The sequence below is a fragment of the Clytia hemisphaerica genome, unplaced genomic scaffold (assembly GCF_902728285.1).
Source record: "Clytia hemisphaerica strain Z4C2 unplaced genomic scaffold, Clytia hemisphaerica genome assembly, whole genome shotgun sequence".
NCBI lineage: Eukaryota > Metazoa > Cnidaria > Hydrozoa > Leptothecata > Clytiidae > Clytia > Clytia hemisphaerica.
The window spans coordinates 50,091-76,248 of record NW_027103483.1 but is presented as its reverse complement, the minus strand read 5'-3'; the positions used below and the strand labels follow the sequence as shown (position 1 = coordinate 76,248).

Sequence of the window (26,158 nt, the reverse complement as noted above, 5' to 3'; positions counted from 1 at the left end):
TCACATGTACGTAAAATTTTACTTAAGACCTTGAAGAATGGGGAACTTCCCTAAGCTTACGTAGTGTTTTTTGTAGAGTTATGTTACGTTTGCTTACGTTCAGAAAGTTTTGAACGGAAGGAAAAGTCACGTAAGACCCTCTTACAACAAAAACTCTACATGATGTCGGGGAAATTCCCAAAAGACAGCCTTACGAACGATTTACGACGTAAGGTCTATAGTAAAATTTTACGTGCATGTGAAAAAAAGGAAGAAATTTTGGCGGATGGCCGAAAAAGTTTTTTCAGAAGGAATTTAATTTGGCGGATGACGGAAATATTAAATTTCTTATTTTAGGGTAGAAAGGGTAAGGTTGTATGGGATGTTATTCTCGGCTCTTGTGAAATCGTTTTAAAAACACATCATTTCTAATAGTTGTTTTTTTTCTTAAGAATTAATGAATGAAAATCTACTTACTAAAAATCTGCGAACCGTTCGGTTAAAGGATGTTAAAATATATTACAAATGTATACAATATTTATAGTATTTCGTAAAAAAACGAACAAAAAACCCATCATTAAGCTAAAACTTTACCAGCTTTGTTCTGAAAATTTGTATCGAATGACCTCGAACCAAAATGACTCCGCTAAAACATCATTATAGGCGTGGATTCAAAATCATTTGGATTCTTGGAAAGCTTTCAGGAGAACTCCTCTCTTTCTATATCTACAGAGAATCGAGATTTTAAATATCTCGTAAATTAATTGGTTAAAATGTTTCTGAAAAACAAAAGCTAAAAATATATCAAAATTATATCTTATTCTAAAATTAATGTAAAATCATCACTAACGTATTATTGCTACTGATTCAAAATAAATCTTGTTTGAAATAGTTAAAAGATTAATTCTAGAGCCAAAAAAAACAGCTACCCTTAAACCACCTTAAAATTTACCACATAAAAAGATAAGAAGGAAATATCATCAAAATTACTTAAAGGTAGGAATGAACACCCATATTAAAATCAAGATTTCAATTAAGAAATGTCCGTTGGTCAAAATGTCTGAAAAACTGGGTCCCGAAACTTCTTGACCATTCTAGCAAGTGGACTGGTTCTCTGGTTCAACATTTGAAAGTTCAGCAGTGACCTGTTCCTCTGTTTTTCCTTCCTCTGAAGGTGTTTGTTTAACTGTTTCAAGTTCTTTTCCATTTTTCTCTTTCTGTTGTACTTTATTTCCTTCTTGAGGAGGGTCTGCAATAGCAGAGTCTACAGTCTCATTATTTTGGCAACCATTTTGAACAGATACGTCATTTTCACCACCATTTTGAAAAGTTTCAGAAGTGTCATCTAAATCACTTTTCACTTCAACATTATCATTCAGGCTTTCTTCAGATTTTTCTTGCTCTTTTTTGTTTTTCTCTTCTATACTTTCATTTATTGAATTTTCACTTTCCTGTCGGACATCTGGATCAGTTGAGTCATTAGTACTTTCATCGACTTCATTTTCAATCGTCTTTTCTTCCGGTTTCACTTCTTCACATTCAACGTTCGTTTCTGTTTCCACAACAACGTCATCATTATCGGTTGCCGGTTGTTCAGCCTCAATGTCAATTTCATTCTCAGTGTTCGACTTCTCAGCCTCTTCATCTTCACCAAAAACGATCGCCTTCTCTTCAACAACAATCGCCTTCTCTTCAATAGTGTTTTCACTTGAAGCGTCTTGGTTGGGCATTTCACTAATTTCTTGATCGGCAGGTGGTTCAGCTGTTTTGACGTTCTCCGTATCTTCTTTCACGTCTTCGATGACATCTGAGGGGGGCTCGCTCTCCTCAACTTCGACGATGTTTGATTCCTCGCCAGTCTTTGTTTCGGACACTTCATCGAGACACGTTTTTTCCTCTGTTTTATCCTCGTCAACTTCTTCTATTTCCATTGGAGAGGCTTGGTCATTTCTGTCATCACATTCAACATTCGTCTCCTGGAAGGAAGCAAACAGACTTAAAGATAAAGTACTCTCTAAAGCTGTTATTCAAGGCAAATTTTATTTCAGTCATTTGTTTAGAAAGAAATAAAGAAAACCGTAGAATATCTACCATGCTTTGTTCATCAGCTGATACTTGGGAATCTGAAGTGACTTGTTTTTCGTTGTCTTGTTGAGTAGATGGGTCCTGGTGAGTTGAGGGCGGTGGGTGACCGTTCTGTAGTAGCAGACCCTGTGGAGCGGGATCTTGACCTTCTTCTGTTGGAGGGGGTTCTGTTGTCGAAGAGGAGGGGACTGTTTCCGAATTGTTGTCGAGCTTCTTGTCGCAACTGCTCTGCTTCCAATTCTGAAAACGGTTTGAGAGTAAAATAAATCGATGCAAGGTCAGAATTAAAGGTGAAAACGCTTACAAGGGGAGACGAAATTCATTGCATAAGTATAAATGGTAAAGCAAGCTTACGTAGAATAACGGTTCCTTAATATATTTTAAAATCTCGAATACGGTGATATTTGGTGATATAATGACACGGTGATATACAAATACAGCAGATACAAAAAGAGAATACATAGTTCAAAATGATCATTTTATTTTGATCCATGATTAATGATGTAAGATTTATGATAGATGAAACGAATGACTACCTCCTTATTTTCGTCATTAGATGGTTGATGGTTTGTTCCGTTGGTGAGCGAAGGTGAAGGAGTTTTTTGTTCGATGGTTTGAGTTGAGGGAGGAGGGTTATTGAAAGCTTCGTTGATGATGCCTTTACCGTTGAACACAGCGTGGCTTGATTGGTGGATGCCTGAAGTGGAGGGGGAGAGGGCTGGGTAAGAAATGGTCAAGGGTTATCATTGAAAAGGGTTATTTTGAGGGTGGAAAGATTGGGTTAACATTCTGTAATGAAAAGAGAGCTTTATGGTTTGAAGGATGTGATATGGCCTTATTTACATATCGTAATCTTCAAAGTATACTTTACAAAATAAAATGAACAAGAAGCCCGTTGGGCGTGAAGGCCCAGCGAAAAGTAACGTGTTGAAAAGTGTTGAAAACGAGCGTGCAAAACAGCAAATGTATGACCCTGTTGACATGGATCAAAGTGAAGACAGGAAAAATCTTTTCAAAATCACCGCGGTACGTCTCATTAGTTAGACACTTGAAATTTTATTGATGGTCTCCTAACCAACCGGGTCTACAGGCGCAGGTTCACCTGGTTGAATACTCTCGGGTACCTAATAGCTGGGGGGTTTGGAATAGGCGGGGGAGGTTGGAAAAAATCTCAAAACTTAATAAGCAAGGGGGGAATAAAAATGTCCTAGGTGGAAAATGTCCATAAATTATGCGCTCCCACAGAAAAATATAAAAAAACCCGCGCCAAGTGAGTGGGCGCCAATTAACGAATTAGGTGCACTCACATACAGACATATGCAGGGAGAAATATCCCTGCAGGCATGTTAGTTGGATTAGACCGTAAACTAAAAAAATAATCTTTAAAAACTAGACGGTGAAATAGTTTACGGTCTGCATATCCAGGCTAATAAAATTCATGAAGTTAATTATTTATTATTATTATTTTATTAATTGTATTTCAGGCACTTCCATATATCTCAATGGCTATTCGTCCTATTTATAATAAGTAAACTAAATAAATAAATAAATTATTATGTAAAAAAAAGAAATTATATATAACTTTCAATTGCAAAAATATACGTACGACCAAAAGTTGATTCGCTGAATTGAGATCCAAATTATAAATTGAAGCTTGGATAAAATTGTACAACTGCCCTATCTGGGCAAGTTGAAATACAGAGCTATATATCTCTTCAGTGAGGCCTATTCACTTCTGAAAGATATAACTCTGCAGGCAAGGCTTAGAACTCGGAGAAATTCTAAATGGTGGAGACTAAGTATAGTATCAGACAGTATTCATTAGAATTGGATTGAGAAATATGAAATAAATTAAAAAATCACTCAGGCAAATTAAGGCCTGTCCAGATTTTTCAAACTTACGTTAATTTTTTATCACCGTTTCCACTTGTCATAGCATATCACTTCATACATCGAAAGAAGCGTATTGGAGTGTAGATCACTGGAATTATTTGAGTAAATAATCCAAGGTATGTGTACACCTTTTTCCGATTTTTTGTCAAAAAAAATTTTTTCAGTCAAAGTGGAAGAAAAGACACTGGATTTCAATTTGGTAAAATCGCGATCTTAAAATCTTTTTTTGATCCAGAGTTATAACCATTTAAATTTCAAAACAAAGTTCGTCTTATGATGGATTATTTACTCAAATAATTGTCTCTTTCGGAAACAACAAAGACAAAAGAGAGAATTCAGCTGATGTTTATTCTCACCTCTATTGAATAGTAATATTTTTGACACATTTCATTGATTACTCAAATAAACAGCAATCATCTCGTTAAAAATTTCAAATTGATGTAGAAAAAAACGAAATTTTACCACACCATACTACTTTTAACGAAGTTAAAGTCACCCATAGCATTTAGATATCGACTTCATTCTTTTTTTATGAGATTCCCAAAAGATCAAACTTAAAAAGTGTCTTAGGATTTTATTTCTAACCGAGTTGTTTTTCCTCAATTTACAGATAACTGAAAAAGTCACATTTAAATTTACTTTTTTATCGATATTTTTACAGAATTTAGGATTTAAAGAGTTAAAATTTCTTGCTGGGCCAGATAAATTTGATAAAAAAAGTGAAAACTAAAAATTTAATTTTATTCATGTTTGACGTTTCGGTGTCTTCTTTGCACCATGATCACAAGTATAGTAAAAAAAAAATCAAAACGAATTTCAATTTACAACATTCAAAAAATCACAAAATTAAAAAATTACTACCAGGTAATTACAAGTTGTTAAATTTCACAAAGGAACGCATACATCCTAAAAGAGCTCAAGGGGGTATGAAGAGACATGCTCATTCAAGTCCGGTTTGAGGTCCCTTATGATCAGCGTTTCCTTTATATAAAGCTCTTCATCGATCCGATAATTACTATTATGTAAAACTTTCATATTATCTATGGAAAAATCATGATTTTCAGTCATTATGTGAGTTGTAACCGCGGAGGGTTTCTCGGGGTTACAATGTTCTTTGTATCTGGTGGCAACATGTCTTTTGGTCTTACCCACGTAGAAAGAATTGCAGTAAATTAAAGAGTTAAAGTCAATTCCAAAAAAAATCCCAAGACACTTTTTTAGTTCAATCTATTGGGAACATAGTATCGAAATTATTTTTTCAAAATTCAAAAGCTATGGGTGACTTTAACCTCTTTAAAGTAGGTAAGGTTAAAATTCTTAAGATTTTAATTATATCCTGCCCAGTTTTTTAAATTCAGCTGAAACTTTTACCATTAGAAAGAGAATATTATTGGCTTTCAGAAAATATATACTTTTGATATATAAAAATTTGTTGTTCTAAAGATATGATCAATTAAAGAGAATGTGTCAAGAAAGGTGAACACATACCTTAATGTGAGTTAACAGTAATGTGACAGATCCAGAAATGACCATTTTCACTGTTCATGCGTTGCAACCATGAAAAATGTTTCAATCTAGTTCAAATTTTACCCATGAGCTGCATTTTAGTGTCCATTAACAGATTCCAGAATCAGTTTATACTTTAAATAATTATGTGAGTCGAGTTAGAAAAATCAAGCCACCGACCGTTTATTGCGACATCCAGAAATTACCATTTCATTTAATATGTGTAGAATCATGGAAAAAGTCCCAATTTTGTTCAAATTTACACATGAGCTGTATTTTAGTCTCCGTTAACATAATTCCATAATCAGCTTACTTGAAATAATTCTGTGTCGAGTTTGAAAAATCAAGCCACCAATCCTCAAACGAGACAGATCCAGAAATAACCATTTTCACGCGTAGCATCATGGAAAAAGTTCCAATCTTGTTCTAATTTACACATGAGCTCCATTTTAGTGTCCATTACCAAATTCCAGAATCAGTTTACTTGAAATAATTATGTGTCGAGTTTGAAAATCATACCGTGAAGTCGGGTAACTTGCATCAGTGTCAGTGGAGGCAAACATGCATAGCCCTCAAATGAATGACCAATAAAAGCAGCAAAATTTCAAAACAAATGAACTACGCAGCTCCACTCGCAGCTCTATTCTACCATTTTTATTTTTATTTAACTTCATTTGACTGTTTGAGGGCTATGCATGTTTGCCTCTACTGATGCAAGTTACCCGACTTCACGGTACCATGTCCACCACTGACCGTTGAAGTGACTATTTTCTTGTGTAGCATCAAGAAAGAAGTTCCAAACTTATCCAATTTTACACTTCAGCTGCATTTCAGTTTATTTATTTCTATATCAGAAGCCATTATTTCCTAAAAATAAAGTCTTTTTGAAATTTTGAAAACAAGAAACTAAAAATGAAAGTGATTTAAGGTAGAATTTTCACTCATAAAACTTTATGAAAACTTGAGCAAAGACTATAAGATATGGCAGAATGTTGAAAAAGGTTTATAAAGAAAAATAATTACAAAATTTCTTTGGTTTGAAAGTCTCTTGGCCACTAAAGCAAAGAAAATGTTCAAGAAAGTATAAATCAACCTAAGTACCTCCTCGCTTCGACCGCCATCTTTTTTTGTTTTGAAAATTGTTTTGAAGGAGCGCGGAATCAGAAAATATATCTTTTATAGCCAGTATCCAACTTTAGCAAGCTTTTCCCTCTCCAGACGGCAAAATTAAAAAGTGTGTTACTGGTTTTAAGCGCCGTTTCTACCAAAACGGATGGACAGACACACGTACACACGAACAGAACGTTGCAAATGAAAGGCCCACTCGCTTAGCGCTGGGCCAATTACTCGATAGATAGTATGATTTGACCATGCAAAGATTTGAACTAAGAATTCATTAACGTGGAAATAAATCAAAAAGCTTACTCGTGATTTCTTCGATTTTGATTTGATCGTAAAAAGAAGCAGTTGATGGGATAGATAGTCGATTCTTTTTCATTTCTGCGATGTACATTTGTTCTTCGAAAGCATATTTCCACGATAAGATATTGTTGATTTGACGACGGATGGCGTTCTTCCATTCGAAGCAATCTGTACTGCTATCGAAGATCAAAGTCGCCGTCACAGTTTCTCCAACCAAGAGTTTAACGGAGTTGACTTCTGCACTTTGCACCTGAGAAACTTTGGTATTCTAAGAAAACAAAAATATAAGGCTCCAATGAGAAAGAGTACCTTCGAGATGTTGAAAAATTAACTCAGTTGGGTCAGAAAATCAAAATGTTGAATACAATGAGTTAATTCTTACAGCAGTCAATTTGATGGAATTCAAGGGTTGGCTAGTGATGACATGTTCCTCGTTTTCCCAACAATGCAACATATCTTGACGTAAGATACAGTAATATTTGTTTGCTGGACTGTTGAGCTGTGAATGGAATAAAATGTAAACATGAGGTCAAGATTGTGAAGAAAAACATTGAAGAGGGATTTATTTGGTTTCGTAATACTTTTTAAACCTTTTAGTAATTATCTATCAAGTCATCAAAACTTTCAAACGCAAAAATCGGGAACACTTTTAGTTTTTATCTGTTATGTACCTCGATACTGATGGGTCCTTTGTGAATATCAGACTTCATGTCAACAGGTTGAGCAGCCAGTTGAAAGCAGATTTGTCCCCACAACTCTAATGGATGTACGGGAAACTCATGCAAGTCACCCAAAACTGCAACTCCACTCGCTCCTTTACCACCTAAGAAGTTGAACGAAAGAAATTACCTTAAGTGGATAAATTTTCGCGTGGATTAATTTTCGTTGTTTTCGCGAATTTTGGCCTTTGATTTGCAAAAATTAGTCCACGCGAAATTATTTGGAATTTTACAATTGCGAAAATAAAAGTTTTGAAGTTTTTTGAAAGCTTTTGAGTGACTTTGTCTGCCTTTGTTCGATTAAAGAACACATCTCTTTTCTAGTTACAATTTATATAGTCGCAAAATTAAATAAAGAAGGGCATTTTCGCGAAATTTAATCCACGCGAAAATTTTAAAGACCCTTGATTCGCGAAATTTAATCCACGTGAAATCTTTAAATTCTCGTCTCGCGAAAATTAGTACACCCGAAAATTTATCCACTTAAGGTACATATTAAATTGATTCAACAGAATGAAAAAGAAGTGACTACTCAAATGAAACTAATACAGTTCAAAATATTAAACTGGTTGATAAAGCGCATGTAAATCAGAAAGTAATCAAGGCTTTACAAAATGAATACAAACCCATTGTTAAATCTTTGGAAATTATGCCCGATCTAATGTCATCAACTCCAATATGGACGTGACCAGCCAGGCAAAACTTGGGTGCCTTGAACTGGATTTGTTTTTTCTGGTTTCGTAAATTCATTGATGATCTTGGGGCTTTCATGCCATGAGCTTCGTTACTTGTAAGAACGGTGTAGTAGACTTCAAAATCCATTTTGAAATCAGGCGGTAGGTCATCGCTTAAAAATCAAAAGTTTGACACTTAAATCTTACTTTGGCTATTTTCGAAAACAGAAACAATTTTAATACCAGCGTTCGGGGTTCTTTAAGGAAGAGACACAAGAAAGTGTTCTAGTTCTAGTTTTATATTTGCATAAGACAAAAAATGCCTAATCTCGCAAATTCTACGTAAAAATACAAAAATGAAAAGGTTTAATAGCTAAGATAAAGATATAAAATATAGAATAAATAGGTAATTTATACAATTTTAAATTAGATTTATTTGATTAAAATTCAGAAAAATTTAAAAAGTTCAAACATAGTACAGTAATAAAAAGTGTGTTAAAAATAGTACACTAATAGGGGACGCACAATTTGCAGGGTCACATGAGAAAAGGTGTTTAAAGCTGAAGGAGAGCACATACTAGAATCGAGGTGAACAAGAGTCCAGCTGGTCGCTAGAGTATAATGTAGCAAAAAAACATAAGTGTGAGCATAGACTCAGTGGAAAAACGGGCGCAGATTTAAGTGTACACTAGAGTATTAAGCTATGATCAATAGAATTTTTGAATTCTTTTTCAGTTTCCAAATTTGCAGTTCTAATTGGTAATTTGTTCCATATTTTGATGGTAGATGGAAAGAATGAGTTTGAATAGCATTTAATCCTGCCCTGAATGGGCTGGCTGATATTTACATTTGTACAACGCTGTCTAGCTGGGTGGATGCTGCTGTCAACGAATTTGTTTCCTGACGAAAATATCAAATAGCATTTTCAATTTCGATTTGGATCTCCTTGTTTCTAGTGTTTCAAGTTTGAGTGATTTTCTTAGATCGTTTGGGCTGACTTCTGAACTCCATTCCCTACAGATCCAGCGGATAGATTTTCTCTGAATCATTTCGATTTTCTGGGTAAGGGATTGGTTATCAGTGGGATCCCATACAGTGTTTGCATATTCCACCGTTGGTCTGATAAAAGTTTTATAACACTTCAGACGTGTTTCTTTGTCTGCCATTGATAGGTTCCTCTGAAAGAATATTCGGGTGTTATTTGCTTTGGAAGTGGCAAGATCGATGTGATTCTTCCAAGAGAGATTATTCGAGATTACGACACCGAGGTATTTAGCTTTGTTAACAGTTTTAGCTGTTGACCATGGATTTCATAGGTTTTATCATGAATTTTTCGTTTGTAGGTGACTCTGAGGTTAAAGCATTTGTCTGGGTGAAACTCCATGGACCATTTGTTTTTCCCATTTACCAATTCGTCTAGGTCTTTTTGAAGCTTTTCGCAGTCTTCCTGGGTGTGTATGAGCGGTAAAGATATGCATCATTGGCAAACAGCGCAATTTTCGATTTTACTTCAAGTGGCATGTCATTAATATAGATTAAGAATAGCAGTGGCCCGAGGACAGTTCCTTGGGGGACACCTGAAATGACGTTTGAGTTTTTGGAGGATTTCCCACGAACAACAACACATTGGGTGCGATGAGATAGAAAGTCTGTAACCCAAGTTAGGACGTTGCCATGTACTCCATAATGTTTAAGTTTAATAATTAGCTTACGATGGCATACCTTATCGAAGGCTTTACTAAAGTCAAGTAAAATACTGTCAACTTGTTCTTTGTTGTTGATAGCTCTAGCAAGGGTATCAATGGTTTGAAGCAATTGGGTCTCGCACGATCTTTTCTTGCGAAAGCCATGTTGAGTATCTGTAAGACAGTTGTTCTCCTCGAGGTGGTTGATGATGTGGCTATGAACGATGTGTTCGAGAACTTTGCAGGTGACAGACGTCAAGCTAATTGGTCGATAATTTTCTGCTTTGGACCTGTTTTTGTTTCCTCCTTTGAAGATTGGACTGACTACAGCATGTTTCCAATCAGTGGGTATTTTCCCTTGCTTTAATGATGCATTGAATAATAGGGTGAGACCGTCAGCAACTTGGTCAGCTGATTCCTTTAGAATACGGGCTCCGATTCCGTCAGGACCACTAGCTTTAAAGGGATTCAATTCTTTAAGTAGTTTTACGACTCCGTTTTTGGTAACAATGATGTCATTGATCTTTGTTCCTTTAGGGCCTAACGGTGTTGGGGTTGCACCATCATCTTTTGTGAAGACACTTGTGAATTGGTTATTTAGAATCTCTGCTAGTTCCTCCTCTTTGGTGTGGATTTCGTTGTTTTCACCCAAAAGAGGTGATAAACCACAAATGTCTGTTCTTTTGGATTTCACAAATGAGAAGAATTTCTTGCTATTTTTCTTATCATTGCAAATGTTTTCTTTGATGTAGGTGTTGTAAACGTTTTGGCAGGTCTTTCTTGCAAATTTTGCTGCCTCCTGGTATCTTTTCCAGTCTCGATCAAGTTTAGTTCTTTTGTAAACTCGATATCTTCTTGACTTTTTTCGAACTGCCTTTTTGCATACTATGTTAAACCAGGGTTGATTGAAACGCTGAGATGTGGTCTTTGTTGGTACATGTTTGTCCTGCGCATTCGAGATAATTTGCTTGAACGTTTCCCAACATTTATCGATGTCTGTTTCTGTAGTGTTTGTTGTGCAGAAGTTTTGCATACCTTCACTCATCTCCTTTTGAAGGCCTTCTATATTTGCTCGATGCCAAACATAGATCTTGCGTTGGATAGGTTTCGATTTTTGGGGATGGCAGAAAACATCAGCAAAAACGGCTGTCTCATGGTCACCAAATCCTTCATACGGCTCACATTTGTTAGTAAGACCAGGTCGGTTTGTTAGAATTAGGTCAAGTATGGCTTTTTCCGAGTTGTGAAGTCAACAAGCTGATTGAGGTTTAGAACATCGAAGGCTTCAAGGAAATCTTCGTTTAATTGTTTTGAGTATTGGTTTCTGACAATAGTGTTAGATTCCCAGTCTATGTCTGGAAGGTTGAAGTCTCCACAAATCCAGTGTGGGCTCAGTTTATACTTTTTCACAGTGTTGGAAATATCTTTAATTAACTGAGTGTTGTAAGAAGCATCGCTTGATGGGGGTCTGTAGCAAGCTGTGAGAATTACTGGCTTCTCATAGGATTCTATTTTAATTGATACAAGTTCAGATTTTTGCTGCGGAAGTTCTTGAACTAGGAGGTTATCTCTGTGGATGAAGATTACTCCTCCTTTTCCATCTATGCGATCCTTTCGAATGGCGAGGTAATGCTTTGGAAGGAATTGTTAATGTTACAAGACAAGTGGGTTTCAGAGCCAATGAGAACGTCTATGTCGTTTTTATGTAAATAGTTTCCAAGCAGAAGTTTTTTGTTCCAGATACTTTGGAAATTGCACACAACGACACGTAGATGGTTGACTTTCTTTTTTTCGGGTGTGATATCGTTGGTAGAGGTTGAGCTGCAGGACGAGATCGAGGTATCGAATAAACTATATGAGATGTCTGCTAAAGCACAACCTGGACAAAGCCATTCTAAATTCTCCTCTTGGATGTGGCATTGATAGATTTGATCATCCATGTTGGTACATTTAAGGTGAAACCACTGGTTACAGAGGTCACAAGCGATAGAAGCACCAGATGAAACTGCCTTTTGACATTCACCACAGGGATATTTCAACTTCTGTGATGGGCCAGGGTTGAGTTCGACAGTACCACTAATGATTAATAGCATCTGCTGTAATATGGCACTTGTTTTCGTCTGGCATGGGTGGTATCGATTTTCCTGATAAGTAATAGCAAAGGAAAACAGCGAGATTTCATTTTTAGAGAGAACTTTGCAGCAAAGCAATGAGTTTGCTTGGTTCAAAGATATCTGACATTCGGTTAGTTGCCAGGATAACATAGCAATGAGCAGCAGTCGCGAGAGAATCATTGTTGTAAAAGATTAGTTGAGAAGGTAATACAATAGAATAAGATAGAATAAGAGGTACCTGCTCAGCTGCACGTGGATCCAATCACACGCACAGCTGGTCCTTGGTTATTTGCCGAGACCTCAGTAGTATTCTGCTTTTTCGTTTGTATTGGACACTTGGCCAGATTTCCTCGTCCAGTCTGTCAGTTCCAAACCAGGAACTTGTCTTGTTGTAGTGTATTTTATAATTTTTTTTTTAGTTTCTTTTTCTTTTTAGTTCGCTTTGACTTATTCACTAATTCTTATGCTCAACAAACTAAAGTTTAGAATGGTGTTTCTATTAAGTTCTGGTGGACGGAAGCCACCTTTTATCAACTCCATTAATCCCAAAAACACAAAAAAATATTACAGTACTTTTTTAAAATAATTTTTCTGATTCCCCCTTCAGTAGAAGGAGAAAAGTTAAATATAGATAATAAGATACATTTAATGAGGAAACTGATAATTACTTTCCACACAACTCATCGTCGCATTGAATATTCTAAGAAGTTAAGTATTCAACTTACAACGGAATAGCCAGGTCAAAATACATATCAGTATCAGCGCTTGTAATTTCATACAACGGTGTATCTCGCACTTGATCACCACATCGAATCAAAGCAAATGCATAATATGACTGATCTAGAAAACAGAAGATAAACCTTTCAACCTAATACTTCTTTATCTATTTTTTCTCAAATCTATAAAAGAAATGTAATTAATGAAACAAAGTGTTCTTTTTCAGATTGTCTTACCTCCTGTTTTGCCAGTGAAATGGACATTATCTCGCCACATCAAGGGAATCCTCATATCTAAAAAGTTATGATTTAAAATTACTTGTTGATCAAAGGCCTGAATTGATTGATCATGGTTGTTCTCATTACATTATAAGGAAGCTATGTGAGCAGTTATTACTGTAAAACTGGTATTGAAAATGGTGACACGTTTTCAATGAATTTCAACAGTAAACAATGGTTTAATTGGAAATTAGCATTATTGTAAAAGATTTAACAATACCTGAGATTGCTATTCTACCAGTGCAAGCATCTTGTGGGGATTCTGTAACCGACGAACTAGAAATTGAATTGAAAAGCAAAAAAGTTAGCAAAGGGTATTTTACAATGGAATTTGAACAAATGCAATTGACTGAAATGTAATCCTACCTCCTTTGGCGATTATATTCTTGCAAGACACGTTCCTGCTTCTTTTTCTGTAGAGCTGACATTAAGCCAAGAATACGAGCATTGATTGTCAGCAAATTTTTACTTGTCTCCAAAGCTTGATTTAAAGTGCTACTGGCTGACATCAATTTCATCGCCCCTTCCCTCATACGGATTTGATCGTCAATTTGAAGTTGAATCTCCTCAGCCAAATCCATCTTGGGGGCCTGAAAAATTGAAAACTTTGTCCTTCTCATTTTGCTCTGTACAATCACTGCACTCAAAATTGAGGACCAACCAAAATCTTTTTCAAATGTTATGTTGCACACATTTAAATCAAAAAGATTAATGAAACAGAAGAAAATAATCTTTTTAGCCAGGACTTTGTAATTAAAGACTTTTCAAACATTCAACAAAAATGTCATGACAATATTGAGGGTTGTGAAACAAATCAAATGAAAAAAAGAACTAAACAAAACAGAAAACAAAGCTACTTAAAAGGTTGGGTTTAAGTCCTATAAAACCTTCAAACAAAACTATCACAACACAAAATAAAATGAAAAGAGGGTCTACAAAACAGAATGTGAAACAAGTTTTTATAAAGTTTATTGACAAAATAAACATGACAAATGGGTACTTAGAAATAAATAAACATTTTCCTTCGTTAACAAAGGATGTAACATATTGGCAATTACCATTAAAAAAGGAAATCCTTTGAATGATGACAACTGGTCAATTAGTGAATCTATCTGACTTAATCATAAAAATAATTTTTAGAGTTGATCTAAGCTGATTAAATATTCTTAACTTTTAAAAGTCTAAATTAAAAGTCTGAATTAATTAATTCAAAAATAACTTATCTACAGAAACACCAGTAAATTGAGATATAATATTAAAAAAAATATATACCTCATTTGAAATATACATGCTGTGATAACGTTTACTGAACTTGTTGGCATTATTAGCATCACGAGTTTTGACATAAACCGATGTCATTTTGGCTTTTAAAATCTCCAAGATATTTCTCAATTTTTAAGCTTTATAATGTCTTCAAAACCAACAAGTTGATGTAACATGACATTTTGACACTACTGTTCATTTAATGTTTACTTTTTCATGACTTTTCTAACATGTCATGGATTTATATACCAGCCTTTTGTTCTTCTTTTAAACTATTTGATTCATGAGAGATAAAGTTTAATAATAATGTTAATGATTACTTTATATAAAGTACATTATTACAAGACAACTGTCTACAAAGATCGTGACTAGTTTCTCAAAAGTTTTTTTCTCATCTCATTCCAGCCTTCAAAGTCTTTGGATCTTCTTTTTCTAATAAAGCAAGTTTCAGATATAGCAAAACCAAAGAGAAAAGTCATAAAATGAAAGAGTTTGAACATGAAACATCTGTCTCTCTGGCTGTCTCTAACAATAGGTTTTCTTCAAAATAATCAAGAAGCAAAGAAAATTATAACTGATTTAGAATTGATTCTAAAGAAAAATGCTTCTCTAGTTTCTATCTTAGCATGAATAGTTATTTAAAGATTTGTTTAAAAAATATTAACATTGAAAAGAGAGCTTGAATATCTAATGAAAAACATGTTAAGGTTGATGCATTATTCATCACTCCATATCCTTGAAATGTTTATAATCAAAACTATCAGAATGGACAAGACTTATGATTTTTATCTTAGATGAACTGTTTATAGCAGTATAGTAATCCATTCGAGCATAGATGCCATGATTGTGATTTTTTTATATCTGAAAAATTTTATCTTGTTATCAAAAGGATATTACCAATAAAAAGTATACTAGATATATTAGATAAAAAGAATGCATGAGAAATACCTACATTAAAACTATTATTAAGTTGCTCAATCCTCATTTCAAGTTTGCTCCAAAAATAATCGCCAGAATTTCTTTATTCCTGCTCAATCAAACCTTCCACTGATATATTAATGTTAGACAGATTCAAATGAAATGCTTTCTCAAAGCTAATCCTTATTCGTTTGGTTTGATATCAATCATGCATTATCATTTGCAATAACTGACTGGCAATTATTAAAACAATATCAACAATGGAATATGTGACGCAAATTATAAGCCTATTATTACGTTTATCTGTTTTGTGCTTTTTAAAGTTAATGATGTCAGTCACTACTAAATCGTGACTTTCATATCTTTTTTTAGGGCACACTTCTAGTATACACATACAAATAACTAGAAAAAAATATAAAGTTCATACTGATCAAGAAAAAAGCCATAGCTAAGCTCACTTTCTTTTTCTATTCTTTGGTATAGGGATTTAAAAAAAATTATTTCAAATCTTTTACCTTGGATGAGGAGCGTGAGTAGTCAACTCGACTGACCATTTTTCTTTTCCTATTACTACTTTGCCTTTTTGACGATAAGAATTTGTTATCAGCGCTGTTGTTTACATTTCGCCTCGTAAATCCTTCTGAAAACAAAACACCGCCATTTGATTCAGTACCGCGAAATTTGAACTTTTTAATGTGCTTGGTTTGCAATTCATTTGTTTTTCTAAACGATGAACGAAGGCGATTGTTCATTCTAGAGGGAAAATTAGAAAATTAAATTTGAATCGTATCATCTAGGGAAAAGAACATTGAAAGAAAGTTGTAGATTGGTTTCAAATTACCTCGAAAATTAAAGTCATTCGGACAGGTTTCTTCCTCTTTCGTTTCGCCTTTGTTTTTGTTTTGATTTGAGAACGATAGAACGCGATTTTAGCTATTTTACAGAACGATGTCATAGTTGATATACTTTAGGTACAACCAATATCCTAGACTAGAAAATAGTATTTAGTGCAAATTTAATGTTAAAAATATACCTCCTTACCTATTTTCAAGCAATAAGATGAATTTTATGAATTAATAATATGTAATTTAATAAAAATAACATTATTTGAAAAACCTCCACTGACCTTTAAACGTTCTTGCTTTTTCCCGCCTTTTCTTTTAACAACACGTGCACATTTTTGGCGGGAATGTCATTCATTTGCAGTGCACAAGCCAGCAATGTCAACGGAGCCTCCAAGTAAAGTAGCTAAAATGACTGGATCTGATACAATTTCAAGCACCACAGACAACACAGGTATATATTTATAATAAAAGGTTTATATTCTCAACTTCAGTTGAGCTAAAATCTGAGAATGTCTGTCTGTCACCTCAAGACTTAAAAAAAAAAAGTTGAATTCGGCTGAAATTTTGCACACTTGTTCCTTCATACCGTCAACTGTTCTAACTTGGGACGATATCTGGCCTGTATTTTCACTTACTGTTAAATCTTTTGACAACAAATTTGTTTTGATAATTGTTTTGAGTTACGTATCACTCCACCAAGTTTATCAATCATACTTTTTTTCATAACATGTCACCACGTGCGTTTGGTTTGGGAACGCGAAACACGAACGCAAACTACCCATGTCTAAACTTTTCAATATATCTCCAGAACTAACAGATTTTTTGAAATTCTGTAAAAAGGTCTAAGTTCCTGAATAGTTTTATTTACTATGTCCTATGAAAAAATCATAAGCATCAGTCAAATACTCGTTTATCTATTTAAGATTGAAGACAAAAATTTGCGAAGAAAAATAAACCTTGAGCACAAAAAATGCTTTTTTAAACACTATTTTCCACTGAAAAAAAAATAACTTTTACAGACTTACCTTCCCCAAACATTGAAGAAGCCTCTACTAATTAAAGTAAATGAGATAAGATAAGATAAAACCTTAAAATCAACCAGAATTTACAACCTTTTGTCCAAAGAAAAAGACGTGATTTTCTCGCCGCCATTTTGTTTCCGAATGAGAATTCTAGAGAATTCCATTCGTTTCCAGCTCCCGCGGTCTTTTTTCATCCAATCAGATCGCGCGATTTCGCTTTCTCTAGTCCAATAAGACTGCGGGATTTGAGTCATGTGACATCTCTATTAAAAACCCGCGCGAAATACAGGGGGTCACACTACTGGCTACAGGAACTGAAAGCAAGCAATTAAGGCCAATATTTTTGGTTTTTCTGAAGGACAAAAGGTATAGGAAGCTTTATTGAAAGAGGGATAAGGCTGGGACAATCTATTTAAAAGATATGGACATAAAAAAGCGGTTTGTGTAAACCGCAGGTTACAGGTCGCAGGTTACAGGTCACAGGTTACAGGTCACAGGTTACAGGTCAACAAAGTGCAGACCGGAAAAAAGATAATAAGATCATAACATATACATAACATAACATCAATACATAACGCATTAAATTACAAAAAAGTAATACATGTTATTTAGATATTATAAAATGACAATTGAATAGAATAACAACCTAGTGACACTTACTTACAAAAATAATGACAAAATCATTAAATATGATGCCTAACAAGACAAAAACACGAAAAATATTTATAATACAGAATGTGATGTTGATAGTGTGAATGGATATAAAACGGCACCAATCAGAAGCTTGTGAGGTCCCTAAGAGAGTGGTTTTAGAAGGATGAAACTAATTAATCATTCAATTGTTATTTTAATGACTTAATGACAATTTTTGACAAAAATATTGACAGAATCACAAAATATCATGTCTTACAAGAGAAAAACACCAAAAATATTTAGCATACCGAATGTGATGATAACAATATGGCTGGATATAAAATTACACCAATCAGAAGCTCGTGAGTTCTCCGAGAAGGTAGTTTTAGAGCGATGTGTTTTATAATATGTAACCATCATATAACATTACAAACATTACAATATGTAATATACCTGTTATACGTATAATAAGGTTTCAAATATTTTCTGGTCTGCGTTATACACGGCGCAAACTGCGAAAGATCGATAAAAGCACATAGTTAAATTTTGATGTTTGAAATGGTTTTATATGGATGAAATTGCTTGAGAATTATGTTTTTGATAATTCTTTGTGTTTTCCAAACATTTTCCTCTGCAATGACATTGATTAGAGTCAACCTGTCATCACTGACCTGTAACCTGTAACCTGTGACCTGTAACCTGCGGTTTACACAAACCGATAAAAAAGGCACTTTTTTGGGTGATAATTAAGGTTTTACATAGAAACTTTTATTCTCTTACCCCCGTCTCGCCCCCCCCCCCCCGGATATGAGCAAGGGAACCATGATGGCCACCCTTACTGAAAATTTCAGATCAAAACAAACAAGGAATTAATTCCTGTAACTCGAAGAAAATTGGAAAAAGCTGGTTTTTGACTGTTTCTGATCCTAAAGTGCTATTTTTTGGTAAAAGCTATGCAATTTATGTTTGGATTTCTAGAAAGCTTACCCATTCATTGTTAATACATTTTTTATTTGAAAGTAATCTCTTCATGGAATAAAAAGATATAGTCAAATCTTGTAGGGTCATTTTTCAAAAATTTTTTGCCAAATTCGATTTTCGCATTTCGCCATTTTACCCTACGCAAACGCACGTGTCACGATAACTTTCATTGATAGTGCGCCCTTTTTAACTTTTTTGATTACATTCAAAATGACCGGACGCCGATTGGAGAATTAGGGAACGTCTGCCGCCTATTGCCCGATGGGATTAACAAATAACGAGCGTGTAACTTGCCGCGCGAGTGACATCAATTGCTCCATCGTTTTGCCACTAATTTGTTCTTCTACGGATTTTTTTCATATTTCGATTTAAAAAGCCTACCGTAAGTTGGTCTAATATCGACATCCCTCGTCTAATTCCGACACCCTTCTTTAGAGAAAGGAATAATATTAGGGAGGTTGAGGCTCGCGCCTGCGGCAGTAACAAAAGCAGGACTTTTGAAAAAAAAACTTCAAACTTACATAAATCCAGGAAGGAAAAGTTTTCTAGCACAAATTCTTTTTCCAACTTCAAGAGAATTTATTCAGCTTTCTTTTGCAAAAGAAATTATCAAGATATGTCTTTTCGTTCTTTCAAAATTTGAAAAAGAGTACTCGCGGGTGCACTTTTTCAAACGTCTTGTTCACGGCACAGGAAATTTTTTTACCGGGGGTTACTAAAATCAAAAGCGCTAGGCACTCGAGTCAGCTATCGGCCTGAATTTTTTTACATTTTCCCCCGTAATAGTTTAGCTTTCGAAACGTACCACGTTGGTTGACTAGAGTGTTCTACTTTTTTCAGGAAGTTAAAATAAGCACTTAAACTGCAAATATTTCCATTAGATTTACAATATTTTTCAACTAACGTTATTATTTTAACAAGATAAATGTTTTTTCTTTCCAAATCTGAAAAAATCTTTAATCAAATAGATTCGGGTGGAAAGCGCTAAGGGAAAGTTAATGGTATGGTGACCCCGTCTGTAGCTTGTGATACGGAAAAACCCACTCGCCCCAAACTTCTCGCAAGGATTTTTTTGTGAAACACTTTCGATTTCAGTGCCGTGAAGAGTTTACAAGATGGCGGGAGGTTTTTGCACATAAATCTTCAAAAAATGGAACTTCAAAATGGAATATCTGGAAAACTACTAAAAGTTTAAAGATGAGTGACCCCTGATTTTTTTTCTGAGGATAAGGGCTTTTCATTAAACTTGGTTTGACATTTTGCAAATCAGTTTGAAATTTCGACTGACCACCCTAATAATATGAAAGCTTGAATCACTAACTGAAACAGGATTATTCCTCTCTTACTAAGCAAAGAAAAACAGTTTCAACCTTTCTATAAATTTCAGCTGATAAAAAGGGTGTCGGAATTAGAGGGGTGTCGACGTTAAACCAAGTTACGGTACTCGGTGCAACATCGAATTCATGTATTTTATAATTTCCCTTTCGCATTGACTCAAATTAACGACTTTGGAGGTTGGGTGAAATGGTGGTCAAATTGCCATCCCATGATTTGTCAGATTGTCCCAAGTTAGAGCTGTTGACGGTAGACAGGAGACTCACCCCTGTATTTTCATGATACATCAGGTATACAGGACGGTAAACAGGAGACCCGTCGTGTGTTCCGCGCTCTGATTGGCTCAAAAAATTTACAGTGGGAAATTTGAATTTAGCGCTGTCCTCACTTACTAAAATAAAATACCAAATTTCGGAAGTTGTGCTTTCTCTAAGAAAGTGTTACCAGTAAAAGAATAACAAAATTTGATTGGCTATGTGTTCAACCGTTATTAGGATCTGAGAAATTCAAACTCTCAGTCCCATACCATGCTATACATTTCGCCATCAGTTTATCAAAGAAGAAATCATAGCATGGATTCCCAGGCTAACAGGACAGGTACGAGCTACAAAAATTTACAGTGGGAAATTCTAATTTAGCGCCGTCCTCACTTACTAAAATAAAAACCAAATTTTGGAAATTGCCTTTTCTCTAAGAAACTAACTTGACTTTTTACTAAATATTTAGTACCGGGTACTACTTCATTTTTGCTGTAAAAAATAGGGACACCACCCCTAAAATCTTAAATTTTACAGATTAGACCAAAAGAGGGGTACTATTGTTAGTTTTTCAGACTGAAAATTGACAGATAATTCAAGCAAACTATCAATAATGGAGTCAGAAGCTTTTGTCCTTTGATTTTCATCACGCTTCTTGACCATTTTGGAAGTTTTATCTCCAAAAAAATCAAAAAAATTCTCAAAAGAGTAAAAAAAAATTTTCAATTAAGAAAATTTCAAATCAAAAAAATTAATATTTGAAAAAAGTCAAAATATTACAACAAACTACTTTTTTTATTGAAAAACAGCAAAATTCTGTGAAAAAGTACCCAAATAGTATCCTGTACTTGCTTGAAGAGTGAAAAAATACACACCCCCCACCCCCAAAGTAGTACTGGGTACTAACTTTTTTGAAATACAAAAATAGACTCCACCACCTGGCTATGGGTCAGTACCCTGTGTCTGTACCCCTGAAAAAGACACTCTTTTTCTCTCTGGAAATTTTTAATATAAAGCCATAAAAATAAATGAGAAAATTTGAATTTGGAAAACTTCTGAATTAGTCTTTGAGGATGGTTCAGCCATATTCGAAATATCGAAAATACTAATATTAAAAAATATGCGCATATGCAGTTCACATGATAAGCACAGCAAGCGCTATCATAATATATATATCGTTGATATCTTGCTCCGGAACTCCGGAGTTCCGGTTCAGACCAATCGCCAAAAATTGTGCTCCGGAACACCATAAGTGCTCCGGAATCTTTGGCTGTTCCAGAACATGAAAAAACAGCACTTTTTCCTCCGGGCGTTACCGGTACCGAAGCACCGGGATGGTCCTAGCATGGATCTCCAGCCTAGTTCCTTGGGTGAATATCTGGGGCTCTTTTTTTCATTTGTTCAAAATTTTGATTATTAGGGGCGTGTCCACAAGTTTTAGCCTCAAAACGAGAAAGAAATCAGCTGAAAAAGATTTTTGTCTCAAAGCAAATTTTTTTTGCAAATTAAAAATCCAAAATTTTTGCGTGAATTAAGGTTTGCAAATCAGCCTCAATTTGACCTAATTTTCTATTATTTTTTTTAGGGGTTTTGCCCAAATTTTGGATTTAAGTTTTTTCATAAGGATTAAATTTTGAAAAAAGGGCCAAAATTTGTGTAAATCACAAAACTTAATCCACCTGAAATTTAATCTACTTAAGGTATGGACATTAGTGAATGTTTGACTGAAGATGATGGCCAATACAATATCCAACCTTATCGATTAGTCAACAATCAGAAAAGTTTGGAGAGTCGAGGGAAATAAACTTTTTGAAGTGACTCTTTGTTCTTGTCATTCCTAAAATCTCAAGGATTTTTGTCATAAACGACTATTGGATCAGAAAAAGATGAAGTAATGAGAAACTTCTCAAAGAAAATCAAAAGTAAAAATTAGGAAATTAGGTTCTGGTAGAAAATCCTGATGAATCTCGCTAGTTGGCAAAAAGCTAACAATTATATTTTGTATTTATCAGTAACACCACCTCCTTTCATAATGTTACCAAGCTCTCAGAATTAATTATCTTTATAACCCATACCATATACTTACTCTCGGGTACCTAATAGCCGGGGGGGTTGGAATAAGCAGGGGGGTTGGAAAAAATCTCAAAATTTAATAAGCGGGGGGGTTGGAATAAAAATGTCCTGGGTGGAAAATGTTTGAAAGGAGGCTAATACAGCAGAATTAAGACAAAAAAGGGAACTTTCAAAAACATTTTCCCAAAATTTAATAAGCGGGGGGGTTGGAATAAGAATGTCCTGGGTGGAAAATTTTCGAAAAATTAATTAGCGGGGGGGGGACGGCTATTAGGTACCCGAGAGTACCCATAACAATCCAAAATTTCCCTTAAGTTAATTAATTCACATTAAATCATTTCAGTGGCTAATTTAAAGAAACCAATGCAACAACAAGCAGAAGTTGGAACAGTTGATTTCAATAGTTTCAGTGATGATGGATCAAAATTATATTTCAAAAAGCTGTCTGAGAATGCCACGACACCATTGAGAGGCTCAAGAAATGCAGCAGGTAAAATTTGAGTCCAGTCTTTTAGGGGTTCTTCCAAACTCTTTACCCTACCACTGTTTTCCTCCAGAACTTGAGTTTTGTTGAGTGACAGAGGAAAACTTACATTTTTGCTATCATGTTTTTGTGTAAATTCTACACCCTGGAGTTAATAATAATGGGGTTAAACAAGGGCCAGAGGAAAACCTTTTATTGCTTTTTGCTTTTGTTTTCAGATTTCATTATCACAAAGTAAAGTTTTACAAATTGAGTTTGAGTTGAGTTTCCACTATTTTCTCAGTTAGTAAAAAAGTTGTGAAAGAATCCCTTGATTTTTGAGTTGGACTTTCTCTTTTATTATATGAATGGGAAGTTTAATTCAAAATGTTCTTATTATTAGGGTTTGACTTATACAGCGCTGAAGAGAAAACTATTTGTGGTAGAAAGCATGATATGGTTAGTACGGATATAGCAGTAGCTATTCCAAAAGGAAGCTATGGTCGTGTTGCACCAAGGTAATGACCATTTCAAATTATTTACAATCACAGTGATCTTTCATTGGAATTTTGTAATTGTATTTTCTTAACCCTTTGCGTGCCGGTACCTTGTTTTTGTACCCCAATCCATTTGCCGAGGGGTAATTTTTTTTAGTAACCTGATTTGCCGATGTCGTATATATACGACATGCAAATTTTAACTCGTGTTGCCGCATGTCGTATATATACGACAAGGATATTTTATTCCTATTTGCCAATGTTTGACATTTGTATTTGACATTTGTTTTATATATATTTTATGATAGACTAAAATAAACCTGAAATAAATCTTTTGAGCACTTAATGTATACTTTCACTACTACTAGTACTATGGATTTTTTTATGTCGGATATATACGACATTGGCAAATAAGAAAACCATTTTCCTAAAAGCTGATTTCTCGGCAATAGAGCTTCCTCTTTTTTAAAGGCCTCGGCAATTAGGTAAAAAAATTAGATGTCGGATATATCCGACATTGGCAAGTAGAGTGAAAATTTGCATGTCGTATATATACGACATCGGCACGGAAAGGGTTAAGTAGTGCTCATAAGGAGATGAAATTTGGTATAAAAAGTCTCCTTATAGCAATGTAAAAGTAGGAAAAATTTTTTTTGATACATCAAACTGTTCACCAGTTATTGGGAACTTTCGTTTTCGAGAGATCCCTCTATCCCGCCCTCATCCCGGTTGAGATCCCTCTAAATCGGAATCAAGATAATTCCGGATAGGAAAGTGCTAGAGACTTGAAATTTTTACATAATGTACTTATATTTGTCCTCTAAAGGATAAAAGAAAAAGAAAGCATTTCTTCTCAGTTATTTTACTAAAATTTGGCTAAAACAAGGAAATTTGAATCCGATTAATCCAATCAAGATCGCCGTGAATTCGAGTGCTTTTTTAAATAAGATCGGTGCATCTAAAGTACAAATACAGGATTTTTCAAATGGTCCACTAAACAAAATATCTATCATTATTCTTGTTGAGATTTATTTATCCAGCATTAGGTATTTGCTTAAAATTAGGTTTGAAGTTAACACCAATAGCTAAACTATTTCTTATTTTGATTAAACAGGTATGTCCATAAAAGTATCACTTGTTCCATTTAGATCTGGCCTAGCGGTCAAAAAGGGGATCGATGTAGGAGCAGGCGTTGTAGACTATGATTATCGTGGAAATATCAAAGTTGTTCTCTTTAATCATCTGGATGAAGATTTCGTTGTCAAGAAAGGAGAAAGAATCGCTCAATTTGTTATCGAGAAAATCTTCATGCCAGAATTGGTTGAAGTCGATGTAAGTACAATTGAATTCATATGCAGTCAGAGTTTTCCGTTGTCCTGTTTTCCCTATTAAGATACGCTGTCTTCACGAACGTACTATTAAAATATTAATGACGTTAATGGGTATACAAAAATTAAAAGAGAAAATCATTTATCATTTATTGACTTACAAACAAACAATAACCAGTAACAACACTATTTAGAAATTTGAAGACTTGGAGACTCAAGTGTGATTATATAATTCATCACTTTGATTTCAAAACGAGGCAGTCGTTGAAGATAATTTATGAAAAGGCCTGTTTTGATCTTAATCTTTCCATCTAGTCATGTTTTATGCCTGTATTTCTTTTAGACTTTGGACGAAACGGAGCGTGGAAGTGGTGGCTTTGGTTCCACTGGGAGGTGATTTGTTTTATAAATTTTTCTCTTAGTTTTTTGTACATATTCTTATTTATACATGCATAGGAAAAACCAGTTGATGAAATCATCGTGTAGTTTTTTGCCTTTTGACCCCTTGTTAGTGCTACCTCATCTGGGGGGAAAGACGTTGTGGAAAAGCAACGAAAAAAATTAAGGAGTTATTTATCTTCGGGAAGTTTCGAGTGTATCCAGGTATAGTAGTCTGAACTTAACGAGGCTTAACTTTGGCAATCGCCATTTATAACTTTTAGATTCCAAATAAACGCCCCCCCCCCCCCCACGTGAGAGACGCACGTCTAATATATCTCAGTCTCAGCTCTTCTCGGAGAAATATTGGAAAGATTTTCCCAATTCAAAATTTCGTGTCATTATAAGCATTTTGTTTGATTTTACTCGTCTAATGATGTTTTTCTCACACCAGATTTCATAAATGTATTCGCTTGGCATTCTAGCATTTGTATTCGAACTTTTGGCCAGCAAAAGTACAAATAGAAAAAGTTAGAGAGCTTTGAGAAGAGAGCATGAAAAACTTTAATATCTCTACTTTATTTCCCGGAAGTTCTTTTTCAAAATTTTCAATTTCAACAATATTTTTCAATCGCTTAAAGATAGGTAGCTTTTTTCTAATGGCCCCCAAAACGGAGGTTTACAATTTTAGCGATTTCTCGAGATATCTTTAAGATATGAATACAAAATTTTGACCATAGTTTGGAAATTAGATTTAGAGGGTTTTGGGCATAATTTTGTTTGATAAATTTTTTACAGTATACCCCTGGTTGTCAAAACTCAGGTTTGGGGGCCCCCAAAACGTAGGTGAAGTTAAAATCAAATTATTAAGCCCAGTGGTAATAGGGGAAAAACTATGAACATATTTGTGTTTACCCTTGAATTTATGACCCGATGGATATAAAATTTATGATTATGATTTATGATTATTTCGATATTGCAAAGTCCAAACTGAAAATTTAGAAATTTTATTTAACAACGTCTTAATCAAGTTTCTGAAAACCAATCTCTTTTGAAAATAGTTCAATTCATGTATGGAATAAGCTGTGAAAGT

The 26,158-nt window shown here is 34.6% G+C and overlaps 2 protein-coding genes across 4 annotated transcripts; one reads left to right on the top strand and one right to left on the bottom strand.

Annotated features, from left to right (window-relative positions):
• Positions 1-404: 404 nt before the first annotated feature.
• LOC136798565 (rhotekin-like) lies at positions 405-16,145 on the bottom strand. Of its 3 annotated transcripts, XM_067055185.1 has the most exons (13): positions 16,095-16,145; positions 15,769-16,006; positions 13,439-13,662; positions 13,293-13,348; positions 13,031-13,087; positions 12,803-12,917; positions 8,231-8,451; positions 7,557-7,708; positions 7,268-7,384; positions 6,889-7,153; positions 2,601-2,761; positions 2,071-2,304; positions 405-1,955 (listed from the first exon to the last, which is right to left on the bottom strand). In XM_067055185.1, the coding sequence occupies exons 2-13, from the start codon at positions 16,003-16,005 to the stop codon at positions 1,074-1,076; spliced, it is 2,721 nt and encodes a 906-aa protein (XP_066911286.1). In that variant the 5' UTR covers position 16,006; positions 16,095-16,145; the 3' UTR covers positions 405-1,073. The 3 variants fall into 3 exon arrangements, with proteins under 3 accessions (XP_066911286.1, XP_066911289.1, XP_066911288.1); XM_067055188.1 differs by lacking the exons at positions 15,769-16,006; positions 16,095-16,145 and adding an exon at positions 15,288-15,444; XM_067055187.1 differs by lacking the exons at positions 15,769-16,006; positions 16,095-16,145 and adding an exon at positions 14,345-14,874.
• A 294-nt stretch (positions 16,146-16,439) lies between these two features.
• Positions 16,440-25,162, top strand: LOC136798569 (uncharacterized). The gene is made up of 5 exons (XM_067055192.1): positions 16,440-16,549; positions 22,743-22,889; positions 23,266-23,380; positions 24,508-24,691; positions 25,031-25,162. Exons 1-5 carry the CDS (start codon positions 16,474-16,476, stop codon positions 25,082-25,084), a joined length of 576 nt encoding a protein of 191 aa, XP_066911293.1. The 5' UTR covers positions 16,440-16,473; the 3' UTR covers positions 25,085-25,162.
• Positions 25,163-26,158: the final 996 nt, after the last annotated feature.

Excerpts from the sequence above, each read along its gene's own strand:
- LOC136798565 (XM_067055185.1), bottom strand. The coding sequence starts at position 16,005 with ATGAACAATCGCCTTCGTTCATCGTTTAGAAAAACAAATGAATTGCAA. Across the intron at positions 2,305-2,600 it reads CTAATGACGAAAATAAGGAG|AATTGGAAGCAGAGCAGTTG; the intron begins GTAGTCATTCGT and ends AACCGTTTTCAG. Across the intron at positions 1,956-2,070 it reads CAGCTGATGAACAAAGCATG|GAGACGAATGTTGAATGTGA; the intron begins GTAGATATTCTA and ends GCTTCCTTCCAG.
- LOC136798569 (XM_067055192.1), top strand. The coding sequence starts at position 16,474 with ATGTCAACGGAGCCTCCAAGTAAAGTAGCTAAAATGACTGGATCTGAT. Across the intron at positions 22,890-23,265 it reads AGGCTCAAGAAATGCAGCAG|GGTTTGACTTATACAGCGCT; the intron begins GTAAAATTTGAG and ends TCTTATTATTAG. Across the intron at positions 23,381-24,507 it reads TATGGTCGTGTTGCACCAAG|ATCTGGCCTAGCGGTCAAAA; the intron begins GTAATGACCATT and ends TGTTCCATTTAG.